At 40.5% G+C, this 14046-nt stretch overlaps 1 protein-coding gene across 1 annotated transcript in view; it reads right to left on the reverse strand.

The window, feature by feature from the left end:
• Nucleotides 1-14046, reverse strand: part of LOC118816661 (adhesion G protein-coupled receptor L3-like) — a 450500-nt gene that overhangs the window by 120421 nt on the left and 316033 nt on the right. The window contains exon 9 of the mRNA XM_036583171.1: nt 6898-7001. Coding sequence (XP_036439064.1) covers nt 6898-7001 — 104 coding nt within the window. The remainder of the gene's footprint in view (nt 1-6897; nt 7002-14046) is intronic.

A 14046-nucleotide genomic window follows, 5' to 3' on the forward strand; every position in this document is an offset into this window, starting at 1 on the left:
CCTTCTCGTCCAACATCAGTGTCTGACCACACAAATGCTCTTTTGAATGAATGGGCGCAAATTTGTACAGACACACTCCAAAATCTTGTGGAAAGCTTCCCTGGAGGCTGTTATAGCTGCAAAAATGAGGTCTGCTCCAGATAAACACCCATAGTTTTGGAGTGGGACGTCCAACAAGCCCATAGAGGTGTGACGATCAGATGGCTGTAGAACTCGCAGTCTCTATTTCATATGTTTATTCACAGCCATAGCATTCCCCTGTTTGGCACTGCTATATGAAGTCTAGCAGCTTCGGTGGTCAGCACAGCCTAAGCAGCAGTGCTGTTGATTGAACACTGCAAAAAATAGTATTTTGTCAAGTTAAATTATCTTAAATATAGCCGATATATCCACTGTGTCACCTGTTGAGATGATTGTAAGTTTATTTAACCTATTTCCAAACATTTTTACCTGTTTTGAGTAATTTTATTAAGTAAAATTATCTCACTATGTTGGCAGATCATTTTGCTTGTTTTGAGAAATGTGCTTGAAACAAGTTAAACTATCTGCCAGTATAGTGAGATAGTTTTACTTAATAAAATTACTTAAAACAGATAATAGAGTCTAGAAATAAGAATAAGAATAAGAATATAATAATATTATATATATTGATTATATTGATTAGATATATTGACAAGAATTAAGAATTTAGTTAAGCAAAGCTGTCAAGGTTGGACTCAAAGTGAAATTGCACATGTAAAACTATTTCACCAATCAAGTTTGCAATGCAAAATCCATTACAATGAATGTAATTTTGCAAAAATTCACTGAAAACACTAGTGTGACTGGGCCTTAATGTGCATGTCAGAGATCTTTCTAATACATTTGCCATGAGAACCATAAACACATGTAAACAGTGTAGGAATAGGTTGATTGTGCCCATTTATGATAAACATGTTGGCCTTACTGATGCGTTCACAAGTTGGTGGCAGACTAGATATTTCATTGTTTCAATAGAGCTGCAATGGAAAGTCCAGCCACTGCTCTTGCCAGCAGTCCTGTTAAGAGTTCAATTTTCCCCACTTTTGCCCTTGATGGCAGTGAAATAAACCAGATGTTGATTTTTTTTGGGAGCCATGGATGCCAAACATCTCATTGTTGAATTTCAGGTGAACTCAGTCTTACGCAACACAAAATAAAAGAGTACCACATGTCCTCCTCACTGGTGAAGCTGTCAACACGCTGGCGTTTCCATGGCTTCATGCCATTGTCGGTCACATGCTGCTATGCAGCACAGAATGACCTTTTTTTCAATGCAAATACAATTTTTCACTTTTTTTTATTTTGGCAAAAAAGGCAGATTATCTGTCAAGAAGTCCTTGTTTCTCATAAAACGGGCAAACGTGAGATGTGCTGCATGCTTCCCACTTTGGAAAAGCGAAAGGAGAACATGAAGGTTCTTCGCCTCATTCAGGAGCTAAAAAGTTATGAACTCGAGTCGATTTTGGAGATGCAGCTCCACAAAAAGACAAAGCACAACACAAATAATGACTAAGTGTAAATAGCATCTCCTTTGCTCCTCACAGAACAGGCGAAGGGGGGACGCTGTCCATTCTGGAAAAGTGAGAGTAGTGCAAAGAGTTTCACTGATTCACTCAGAGGCTGAAATTTTGAATGCTTCCACATGTTACAGAGATGTTTGCAGCTGCTTTTAGGGATTCTGACACTTATTTCTGAAAAAGTTCTGGTTGCACAGCCAATTCACTATCTTGGTTGTCGTCATGCCAACAACAGACATGACTGTGATTGGTCAGGGAGTTCATGTCACTGGCGAGAGTCTGCAAAAATCAAGGGCAAATAAAATAATGTTGAATTTTTGCTGTCCAAAAATTGCATTTAGTCTGCAAGATAAAAAAAATGATACATTGATTTATGAATAAACTGTGCTGGGTGTGTATAGGCCTTTATGACGGCCTTGTGAAGGAGTTATGAAGACATCCCTGAGGGATAGCTTTTAGGCACAGTTTCATCTAGAATGAGCCTCACAGCCCTGCAGTCGGAGCCTCCAGCTGGTGATGAAACGTTGTTTTTGTCTCGATACTTTTTAGTACGTCTTTCTGTTTTCGACACACTGTGGTTCCAAAGCCTTCAGCGAGTCTTCCTCTGCTCCAGGGCCACGGAGAATGCGTTCCCGTCTCAAACGAGCTTGTCACTTCCTGTTGTGGTGCAGCCAGCCAGCGCCGGGTTCTTTTAAGTCAGGATGGAAAAAATTGTAAAAAATAAATAAATAAAACATATATATACAACACCATTGGAACAGAGCGGCTCCGGTGAACCGCTTTCTTTCGTGCTAATTTTTTTTCTAGAGAGTGTTTCTTTTATTCGAGGGAAGGATTTAATTAAAAAGCTCCTCCAGTGAAGGAACAAATGTGTTTATTTGCTAATGAGAGTCGTGTAGCCGGCGAGGAATAACCAAAGCTTTGTAGTAGTCTGGCCTCACTGCTGGCACTTAAATTACTGAGCATATCTCTGCCAGCCAGCTTCCATAATCACACACACACGCGCACACACGCACATGCGTGTGCCGTCGCCTCTTTTCAGAATGCAGAGGTGCTCCAGAAACGCTCCAATTCAGACTGAACAGAAAAACAGCACTTGTTAGGTGCTTCACTGGAGCAAAGGCGCCGCATTAAGATGCAGAAGATGCCGAATCAAATCAATGGCTCAGACTCGAGTGTGTGAGTGCCAGTGTGTAGGTGTGAGTTCACGCTCAGATACTCCTCTCACACCTTCATACTGCAGGCCATGTTTCCCGAGATCAGCGCCGCTAGTGTGGTTTTAGTGGCGATCGTTTAATGTGGAAAAAAAAAAGTTGGCGAAAGAAAATACTAATTAACAGCAGATGTTCCATAAAGTTTTAAACAAATCTCTTAAAAAGGCCAAATAAAGTGCTAACAGCAGTTGTTCTGCAAAATTTTGAGTCAATTTCAGAAAAAAGTCATACAAATAGATACCAATTATTGACAGATGTGTCTCAAAATTTGGAGTAAATTTAAAAAAAAAAAGATTATAGAAGAAAATGTGAAATGTGACCGACCCACAACAACTGAATTGTGTATTACTACGCCACAGCACGAAAAAACCCTCGTGCAGTTAATGGATAATTAACGTCCAGCAAATAATCTTTGACTCTCATGCCGCTCACACTGACCACCGAGTACATTGATGGAGTACAAACACATCTTTTGTTTAAACTGAGGGGCTGACCACTTATCTTCTTAACTAGAACTGGGCTGGTCAGCTAGCCAACAGGCTAAAAGATAGCTAACAGCATAAACAACTCCATCATTAACGTCACAGGCTTGAATTAAAGCACTTACAGTATGATTAAGTATAAAACAGCAGAGCAAAAGTCTAAAAATGTTACTTGAATCGATTACACGCTTCAAATTTTAGTGGTTCAGAAGTAGCGTCAAACCCAGGCTGAGTCCCAAATGGCTCTGTATTGCTTAAATAGTGTGCTAGCTATGAAAGTTTAGAATTTCTAGCCTCTACAGCCAAATAGAGCATCATTTATCGAATACGGATGTGGCTGATAAGGCACTTGCTGTGAGTTTGACTGGGCCGCGAACATGGAGACTTATCATTATGGTAGCGGAGTCTGAGGTTGTGATCTCAGAGACTGGACCACAACCTCAGACTGGGAGAATTTTCACAGCAGTAGCAGAGTTCAACTGGCCCAAGAACCCTGAAACTTTTCATCATACTAGCGGAGTTTGACTGGGCTGCGAGCCAGAAGACTTTTCACACTGGTAGTAGAGTTTGACTGGGCCGTGAATCTGGTGACCTTTCACCACTGTAGTGGACTTTGACTGAACTGTGAACCTGGAGATTTTTCACCACAGTAGTGCAGTTTGCTGGGTCACATGCCAGGAGACTTTGTGTAATGACAGCGGAACCTGACTAGGCTTCAAGCTGGGGAACCACACACTCTGGTTGCGAGAGTTTCTCCTTGCCAGATGAGGAACTGTGTGTGTGCTTGAGTTTTGTTTGCTGTTCTTTTTAATCCTAAAGTGCTGTTGGGTATCGTCAAAGTCGATATATAAATTAAGCAATGAATTAAACTGTTTAACTTAGTTTATTAATTGAATAATAACTGACAGATTCTTTCATTTCAGAAATAACTGTTAGTTGCTACTTATATGAGGCCAATAAAAAACCAAAGACCAAACTGTTTAAAACACAACTGTCAATCTGGAGACCAGCTTTAAAACAACTCGACGTTGGCAGGAGGGTCCAAACTTTAAATGGTTAACTGTAAAAACACTATAGATTTGTGTTTGTTTACTTATTATCTGGGAGGTGATGCAATCAGCCACATATAAAGAAAGGCACTGTTAGAACAAAGCGTGCGTGTCTGTGTGTAAGTCAGCGTGTATTGATTTACTCGGCCATCACTTCTAATCATCAACTTCATGTTTATTAACTAAACCAATTACACAGACTTAATTACCTTCTAAAAGATCGGACACCATGAGTGCACTCATCTACCTATTCTACCAATCCCTCTCTCTTTCTCTTTCTATCTCTACATTTCTGTCGATATCTCTCAGTCTCTCTCTTCTCTTTCTCTCTCTCTCTCTCTCTTTCCCTTTCTGTCTCTACCCCTCTTCCTTTCTCTCTCTCAATCTACCTTTTACTCACTCTCCATCTCTCTATCCCCCCTCTTTGTTTCTCTCCTTCACTCTCTTACTTAACCTCTCTCTATTGTTTTCTCTCTTTCCTTTCCTCTCTTTCTCTCTCTGTTTCTTCTTTCTCCCTCTATCTCTCTCCAATCTCTCTCTCTCACACACACAGGTTGATCCTTATTTCTCTCTCTCTTTCTCTCTCTTCTCTATCGCTTTCTCTTCTCCCTCCCTCTCTCTTCCTCTTTCACTCTTTCCTCACTCTTTTCCCTCACTCTCTCATTCTAGTCTCTCTTTTCTCTCTGAATCTCTCTCTCTCTCTTTTTCCCTATATCTCTCTTTATCCTCCCTTTCTCTATCTCTATTCTCTCTCCCTTGCCATCTCTCTCTTCCTCTCTTTCACTCTCTTTCCTCAATCTTTTCACTCACCCTCCGCTCTTCTCTCTCTCTTTTTCTCTATCTTCATTTCTCTCTCTTTCCTCCTCTCTCTCTTCTTCTCTATCTCTCTTTGCTCCCTCCCACTCCCTCTTCCTCTTTTTCACTCTCTTTCCTTACTATTTTCCCTCACTCTCTTCTTCTATCCTCTCTTGCTCTTCTAATCTCTCTATATATATCTCTCTCCCTCTCATAGGTTAATCCTCATCTTTCTCTTTCTCTCTCTCCATTCTATCTCTTTCCCCCTTCTTCTTTATCTCTCTCTTCTCCCGCCCTCTCTTTCACTCCCTTTCCTTAATCTTTCCCTCACTCTCTCTCTTTCTTTTCTCCCTTTCTCTCTCTCAGTCACTCTCTCTCACTCTCCCCCAATCTCTCTATATATCTCTCTCCCTCTCTTTCTACTTCCCTCCCCTCCTCTCTCTTTCTGACAGGTTGATCCTCATTTGAAAGTCTAAGTTTCCGTGGCGATGGGTGCATCACTCTCTCATAAATTCGCCTAACAAAGAATAATAATACGAGACTTCAGATTTAATTCCCGTCCTATAAATCATTCTCGCTGGGTTAATGAAGTATACATAGACCCCCAAATCCCACCATAATCAGCTCGCACACTCGAACCGGTCCTGTGTTTTAAATGAGTGTGTTTTCATACTCCTCTATTTATCTACAGGGAGCGTTTTTTTCTTTTGATTTCCAGGAAAACAAATAAGGTACAAATAGCAGCAAGTGCAGACTGTCTTTAGGGGATACTTTAAATGAAAAACTGTAGCAGCAATCAAAATCACTCTTTTCGCCTCACCCACTGATTCCCCCGTCCCCCCGTTCCCCTTAACCCCCCCCCCACACACACACACAGTGCTTACACTCCCTCAGTGTTCAACAGTATGTGGATAATGGGCCAATTTGAGGTTTGAATGCTTGTGCAACGTCATGAGTGTTATTGCTTGGGGGTCTCGTGGTGCTTTTTAGTGTGTGTTGGTATAAGTGTGTGAGTGTGTGTGTGTTTGTACATGTATTTTTTAATTGAGAATACTCTCTTGCTGCCTATACATGCTGAAATTAAACGTTCTAAGTCTTTGGAGTAAAGAAAGAAAGAAACAGATCTAAACTACAGGACCAACCAAAATCATGACTGTAGAAACTGCTTTTAACAAAGTTTTAAAACTGAACCTTTTCTTTTTGGTTCCTGAGCTTAAGATTATGGTTAGTTTTAGGATTAAGCTTTGAATAGTCGTATTACCTACAGATGCTTATCTTCACTGTGGGAACAAAATCTTGCATCTCCATTTTTGCTGTTGTTCTCGTTTTTACATAGTTTGAAAACACAAGCTGCAACTTACACTGTGTCAGAATGTCGAGAGAGCCAAACCAAATGATCTAAAATAACTACAAATCATTACATTCATTTACAGTGAAAGTTTTAGCTTCGCATGTAAAGTTATTTTCTTGGTTTTATCCCAACCGCGGCAACACATAGTACTGTGTAAAAGTCCCTCACTCCCCCCTCACTCTCCTCTCTCTCTCCTTATAATACTCTGAATTATGAAGATTGCTTATTTATCTCAACAGCAAATGTGTTGTTGCCAGTAAACATGCTTCTTATGAGAATGAAAATTATGTGTAAACAATATTTGAGTCATATTACAATAATACATATATTGCGTATTATTATACTATTATTACATATGTTACAGGTAGTGTATGTTACATTGTTACAAATGTATGAACAAATGTGTATTTGTGTGTGTGTTTGTGCGTGTGTGTGTGTGTGTGTGTGTATGTGTGTTTGTGCATTTACCTTTTGGTTGATGATGTTGACCCAGGCCGAAGTGCAGTTGCTGAGATCTGGTCCCTGCAGGTCCCACAATCCTTCAGGTCCCAAACAGGCAAACGAAGCAGTGCCTACAAAGAGGACCAAACCATTTATTAATTGTTTTTCAAACTAAAAAAGTAAAACTACTCATTTTTGGTTACAGAGGTTAAGATTATATATGTATATACATGTATATAGACAAATGTATTGGGACACACCTCCTAATTACTGAGTTCAGGTGTTTCAGTCACACCTATAGATAACAGGTATATAAAATTAAGCACAAAGCCTTGCAGTCTTAATAGACAATGGCAGTAGAATGAGTCATACTGAAGAAATCAGTGGCTTAAGTGATGTAAAACATGCCACCACTGTGGAGCGATGAATCACGCTTCTCTATCTAGCAGTCTGATGGACGAGTCTGGGTTTGGTGAAGGTCAGGAGAACGTTACCTGCCTGACCGCATTGCGCCAGGTGTAAAGTTTGGTGGAGGAGGGATGATGCTATGGGGTCGTTTGTCAGGGCTTGGCCTAGGACCCTTAGTTCCAGTGAAGGGAAATCTTAATGCATCAGCAGACCAAGACATTTTGGATGATTGTATGCTTCCGACTTTGTGTGAACAGTTTGGGGAAGAACCTTTTCTGTGCCAGCATGACTGAGCCCCAGTGCACAAAGCAAGGTCCATAAACATATGGCTGGGTGAGTTTGGTGTAGAAGAACTTGACTTGCCTGCACAGAGCCTTTCAGGAAACTCCTTGCTTTCATTACAGTATCCATTCTTTTCTGAAAACATTCTATATAACTTCTACTTAAAGGCCATTTTGACTGGAAATTAAATAAACAAAAGGGTGGGGCATATGTGTGACCTCATATATGTCCATGTCTTCACATTTAGGTCACTACATCTTCTCAGTGAGGCCTCAGCTAGACTTTCTGCCATGATCTGTAATTAGCATTTAATGAAACAGCTTCAAAGTTTCCCTTTCTTTTTAAACTCTACACACACACACACTGTTCTTTCTTGGCCACGGCCGATTTGCTGTAGTTTCCAGTGGGGATTAGCCGCTAGGTTAGTTAGCTCGATTTCCGGAGCAGCTTTTCCAGCACTGAACTCTGGACACGCAAACAACTCCAATGTTCTTGGGGCCAATTAATTACGGCTATCAGAGTGTGGTTCACATTTGATCATCCAAAGACTTGAATCGCTCGCTAAAATGCAGAAACAATGAACATACAAAGAGGCGATTAGCGTGCGCTAACAGTGCTAAGTGGTTTCCTGCAGGACGAAATGAATGCTGCACTATTCTTCTAATTGCAGCCTTGTTGCATAAAGTGTGAGAGCTGGTAATTGGGGCCAAGAGCGAGTCCCTCTGAGGGTGCGCATTTGTGCGTGGCCTAAGGTCTATCAGTAAAGGTCAATTAAGGACCCTGAAGGGTTGCATCTTATTCTTAGCACTAATGAGAGCCACTCACACACTTCTGACACACGTCTGAAGCTATATTTGTGGTCATTATGATGATAACAAATGTGGCCTTCACTTAACCTCTACAAATCTAGTGCTATTATTGGTGTTTTGCTGTACAATCTACTTAAATATAATTACATAATTGCATTACTTACAGCACAATTACTTGCACTGCTCAACAAGTTTAAGTCAAGTTTTACTTTGTGAACTTGAATTGTTTTTTTTATTACATGCACATTTCAAATGTGACATCTTCAGCATGTTCCAAAAAGGGTACCATTGTGTTACGTCACCCTTTTAACAGCACTTAATCAATATTTGGAGACTAAAGACACCAATTTATCCAGTTTTGGAAGAGGAACTCTGGTGGAAGAGGCAGATGGTTGTTAGGAGCCTCTATTTCTTCATATCTTTTAATCATTTTTTAAACCCCAACTTGTGTTTTTTCACTTATTTCTGTATGAATCTTACGTCTAATCTACGAAATCTCTACTTTAGCCATTTCAGATGTCCATGAGAAGGAAATGTAAAGGCAAGGTGGGTTTAGGTAGTTGAATAGCTTAGGGAACAGCTTTTGTTTAAGATGAGAATGATGGAAGAGAATTCCACCCAGAGAAGTCAGCAGTATTTCTAGAAGCTGTTGATATATGGCTTCCACTGTGCAAAGTAAAGTATTAACTAAAGCGAAAAACAATGTTTATTGGCCCATGTGGTGATGTTCATCACAGAAGCAAGTCAGTTTTTAATAGAGTGATGTCTGAGAGGTCGAAGGTCACAGGCATTTAGTTGTGGTTTTTGGCCTTTTCCTTTATGCACAGAGATTCTTCCAGATTCTCTCAATCTTTCATGATCAGATGCTGAAAGCAACTGACTTTGTGAGAAATTTAACTGTAAACATTTTTGTAGGATCTCACATCAAAACCTAATTAAATAACAGCTGCTGCTCTTCACATTGTGTGAACATTTCATGAAAATGGACATAAATGAGCAAAATAATTGAATGGAATGAAATCTTGTCACTTTTTTTATCGTTTCTGGTTATGAGTTTTTGTCACAGTAGTGACGATATACAAAACAGAACACAAATGGTAAATGTTGTTCCTGAAACCAACTGATTTAAAGTGCAAGCTGACCGCCAATCACCCATCAACCACATACAGAAGCCGGCCAGAGTCCTCAAACAGAGCACGACGAAAGAGAGAAAGAGCGGCTGCAAATTCCGACAGCAATAAACTGATATAAAGTTTGACTGACACTTCATTTCCCTCTACAGAGCTACTCTCACTCGATCATTCCACCTGATAAAGAGAAAAAGAGAGAGGGAACAGAGGGAAAGAGAAGGAGCGCAGGACGGGGTGGAGAGAGGAGTGAGAGACAGAGATGTGAGGGAAGAAAGATACGACAGGGAAAAAAAGAGAGTGAGAGAGAAGAGAGAGAGAGGGAGTGAACGAGAGCGAGGGCAGAGTAGAGGTGAGAGACGAAAGGGAACAGGGAGGAAAGCAGATGGTGAGGGTAGCGAGGGAGGATGAACAGAGTACTGCAGAGGGAGAAAGAAGAAAGAGGACGAGATAAAGAGGAATGAGAGAGGCAAGTAGAACAAAGAGAGAGAGGAGAGAGAGAGAGAGCATGACAGAGTGCACAGAAGAGAGACAGAGCAAAAGAGAAAGTGAAGAAAAGAAAGAGGGAGACTGTTGTGTGTAAAAAAAAAAAAGGAGGGGTAGAGAGAGAGACAGATGGAGAGAGCGAGCAAGTGAGAGAGAGAGAGGAGAAAGAGAGAGAAACAGAAGGAGATAGAAAGCAAGAGAGAAATGAAAAAGAGGGGGATGAACAGAGAGAGAGAGAGAACAAAGATGGGCCTTTAGTGTTGTGGACCTCAAGACCTTCGAGTCTCTCTTTTGTGAAAGAACTGATTTAACTCACTAATTTCTACTCAGATCTACGGAACTGAAGTGCTGAAGGACAGACATTTATGAAACTTGGTACGGTTGTTTATGGGACCCTGATCTTTACAAAGCCAGTTCAAACAGCAGCCGTGTGTCACCTTATATAAATCTAGAGCACTTTTTCAAACTGTCAAAATGTAACAAGTTAAAACACTTACGAGAGAATTAATATTTCCAGTGCTATCAGACTGCTCGTCCTTCAGAACAGTACACATATTAATATTCTCTTTGTCACACATCCATCCAGCCCTAACTCCCTGGCGGACTCAATTTCCCAGAACCCTCTGGGTGAACACATGACTGTGACCTCACCCCAGCCTGCATATCAGAGATCTGCCTTGAGTTATTTCACCTGCTTTTGTATGTCATGTGATGAGTTCAGTTGAGCATGTAAGCCCAGGCTTTAGCTTAGCTCAGTGTGAGGTGCTGCTTCTGTTACAGAGCTACTGAGTGGGTCTTCCTTGTGTTTTGATTGTTTGATTCTGGTTCTGACTTTCCTTCTGTATTTTTGTCTCTGCCTTTTGTCTGCCTGGTCTGATTTGTGTTATGTTTTTCTACTTGCATATTTTGCCACTTTTGGATCTGATCTTTGCCTGTTTTTTAATGACTCTGCAAAGTGAATCAACCAGTAAAGCCTTGTTTGCTTTTTTTATCTGCACAGGTCTGACTCGTCACATTACACTCTTTCAATCATGACTGTGCTAAATCATGTGGCATCTTTGTAACCTGATAATCAGTGCAAGCACTGACTCCAGTTAGAAATTTGGGGCAAAACTCTTTCACAACAGCACAGGACCGAAAAGAGAGAAAGGTTACAAAGACACCAAAGGATACAGCTAAAAAGATAGAGAGAGAGAGAGAAAAACAAAAGACAGACAAGTAGAGAGAGAGAGTATATGAAAGTGAGAGAAAAAAGAGTGAAAGAAAAAACAAAAGATAGAGAAGTAGAGAGAGAGAGAAAAAGACACATAGAAAGAAAGATACAAAGTGAGGGAAAAACAGAGCAAAGAAACAAAGTGAGAGAAACAGAAATACGCCAATAAAACAGACAAAGAAAAGCAGAAGAGAGAGAGGCAGAGGGAGAGAGAGGAACAGAGAAAAAGAAAAATATAGAGAAAGGGAAAAAGAGAGGCACAGAAAGAGAGAGAAAGAAAAAAAAACAAAGTGAGAGAAACAGAAATATATAGAGCAAGAAAACAGAAAGAAACAGACAGAGAAAGAGAAAGACAGAAAGAGAGAGGTACAGAGAGAGTGAGAACAAGAGGGTGAGAGAGAGATGCAATGAGAGACCATGAGACAGAATGAGAGGGTAGGAGAGAAACAGAGATGGGAGAGAGAAACAGAGATGGGAGAGAGAAAGAGGGAAAAAGAAAGAGCACAAAAGAATATATGAAATAGAGGGAGAGTGAGAGAAACAGAGAGACACAGAAAGTGGTAGAGAGAGAGAGAGAGAGAGAATATGAAATAAAGCAAGTCAAAAAGTGGGAGAAAGAGAGAGACACAGGAAGAGAGAGAGAGAGAGAGAGAGAGACATGTATCCGGAACAGTAAAGCTGGTCTGTGTGTGTATGTAGATGGGGGTGTTTGATTAGAGAGCAGTGTCACCTCCTCATTATTTCAGAGTCATGTTCCTGAGCTCAGCTTCACATCTCCACGGATACGGTAACGAGACAACAGAGCCACAAGCCCCCCAACATACCACATCACGCCACACACAATCCCCTCAGTCTAAAACACACATCCATAGCAACACAGAGACTTCTTTGAAGTGTTATAGTGGCGTAATAACACAGCTAATGACAGGCTAAGACACATTTGGAGATTTTTTTAAAACATTCTTCAAAGTGGAGGTTTTAAAAAATATCTGATGTGGCTGATGAACAGGAGCTTTCTGTGGTCTGAAATATTAGATTTCACATATCACGTTTTTACTTAAAGGAGGACTATAACAAGATGTCTACAACACAAATAGCTATTTTATATACTATCCAAAAGCCCCAGTGAACCTAGTGAATGGCATGTTTTTAACACTGTGTTTGCATGCACTAAATAATCTGATAACTGCAGAAAACCAGATTTTCTCAGTAATCCAATCAACATGTTCACATGCACTTGAGTTATCAGATAGTGTGAAACTCCAGGTCCAAGTCAGGCAGTATTCGGATTTCTGCTTTGCAACCAGCCAAAAGACACACAGAAGAAGACGCGACGTAAACATAATGTAAAACTGAAACTTCATGCTGCTGCTTTTTTTCAAAAACGTTGCGCCACTTTACCTGAAAATATGAACATACATCATTTAGAAGATGAAGAATATTTAAAATTCTTCATTTTGTCAAGCATGTAGTTGGTTTCAATGTCACTCCAAAAGTGTTTTGCTGCCATTTTGTGGCAATGCTGCTTGCTTACTTCTGGTACCGCAGTCTGTTTCGCTCATGCGCAGGCTGAGAAATCTGGATGAAATCAGAGTAAGAGTGTCACGTATTCGGCTAGTCAGCCTATGAACTACAATTCCCAGAGTCCTACGCCTCATCACCAGACTCTGGGAAGATCATCAGCGGCCTATCACCGCTCAAGTTCTCCTGAATACTGATGATGTTCACCTGTATGTTTTTATCACATGACCTGTCTAGATAGTATTTTAGCCCGGGCTATAGTCAGGTTCATTGCGAGGTATTGCTTTCCTAGTGAAACTACTGAGTGTTATTTCTGGTGTGATCTCCCGTGTTTTTCTCCTTGTGTTTTCTCCTGTTCCTCGTTTACGCTGCTTTTTGGATTTGCCCTTTTGTACTGTTGCCTGGCTTATTGGATATTCGGTGTTTTGACTCATTGCCTGTGTTTTGGACTCTGCTCTGCTTTTCCCAGCTGGGTTATGATCGCCTTCTGTGTTTTGTTGTTTACTTTGGAACTGACCCACGCCTGTGTATTGATGATGATATATCTGCCTGAATCCCAAAGTAAAGCTTCTTCTCTGTTTTATAACCGTGAGCGTCTGCTGACCGGTCAAACGTTACAAAGAGTTTACTTACACTGAGAAATCTGATTACTGAGCTAAAATCCAGCTCGGATTTCTTAATTGGATTTCTAGACGTTACTCTGATCTAAGAAATCAGAACGTGCTGTTTGCATGACCATTTGAATAATCAGATAACTGCAGAAACCCGATTATGATCTGATTACTGAGACCATGTAAACGCACTCACATCAAAGTCTTATTTCTACAAAGCAAGGAAGAATCGTTTTTTCAGAATATGGGCCCCTTAATGTTTACTGTACCTAATGTAGATGAGATTGCTCTAGAAATGCAGCTGTTGAGCTGCACTGGTTAAACACACTTGGTGCGGCAGGCAGATATCATGCCTGTATAAGAAGCCACCTACATAGTTTAGATTGTAGGACCTCCTCAGACCACAGTGCCAGGATTCAGACAACAGACAAAAACACCTTCACATTTCAGGAAAGACACACAAGTAAAATCTCGTCTCAACTGAGGTGAAAGTTTCAAACAGCCTCAGAGAAGAAAGCATCAGGCTTAGCATCAAGCTAAGTATGGTAAATGGTAAAGTTCATGTGACATTCACAATTCTGTTCTTTCTTACCAGATTAATAACAAACTTCAACCACAACTTTTACAGTGCTTTTATATTATTTCACTAAGATTAATCTTCAACATGTTCTGCTCTCACTTTTAGCGCAAATGACCTCTAGTAACACGCTAAGAAATGT

The sequence above is a fragment of the Colossoma macropomum genome, unplaced genomic scaffold (genome assembly GCF_904425465.1).
Source record: "Colossoma macropomum unplaced genomic scaffold, Colossoma_macropomum, whole genome shotgun sequence".
NCBI lineage: Eukaryota > Metazoa > Chordata > Actinopteri > Characiformes > Serrasalmidae > Colossoma > Colossoma macropomum.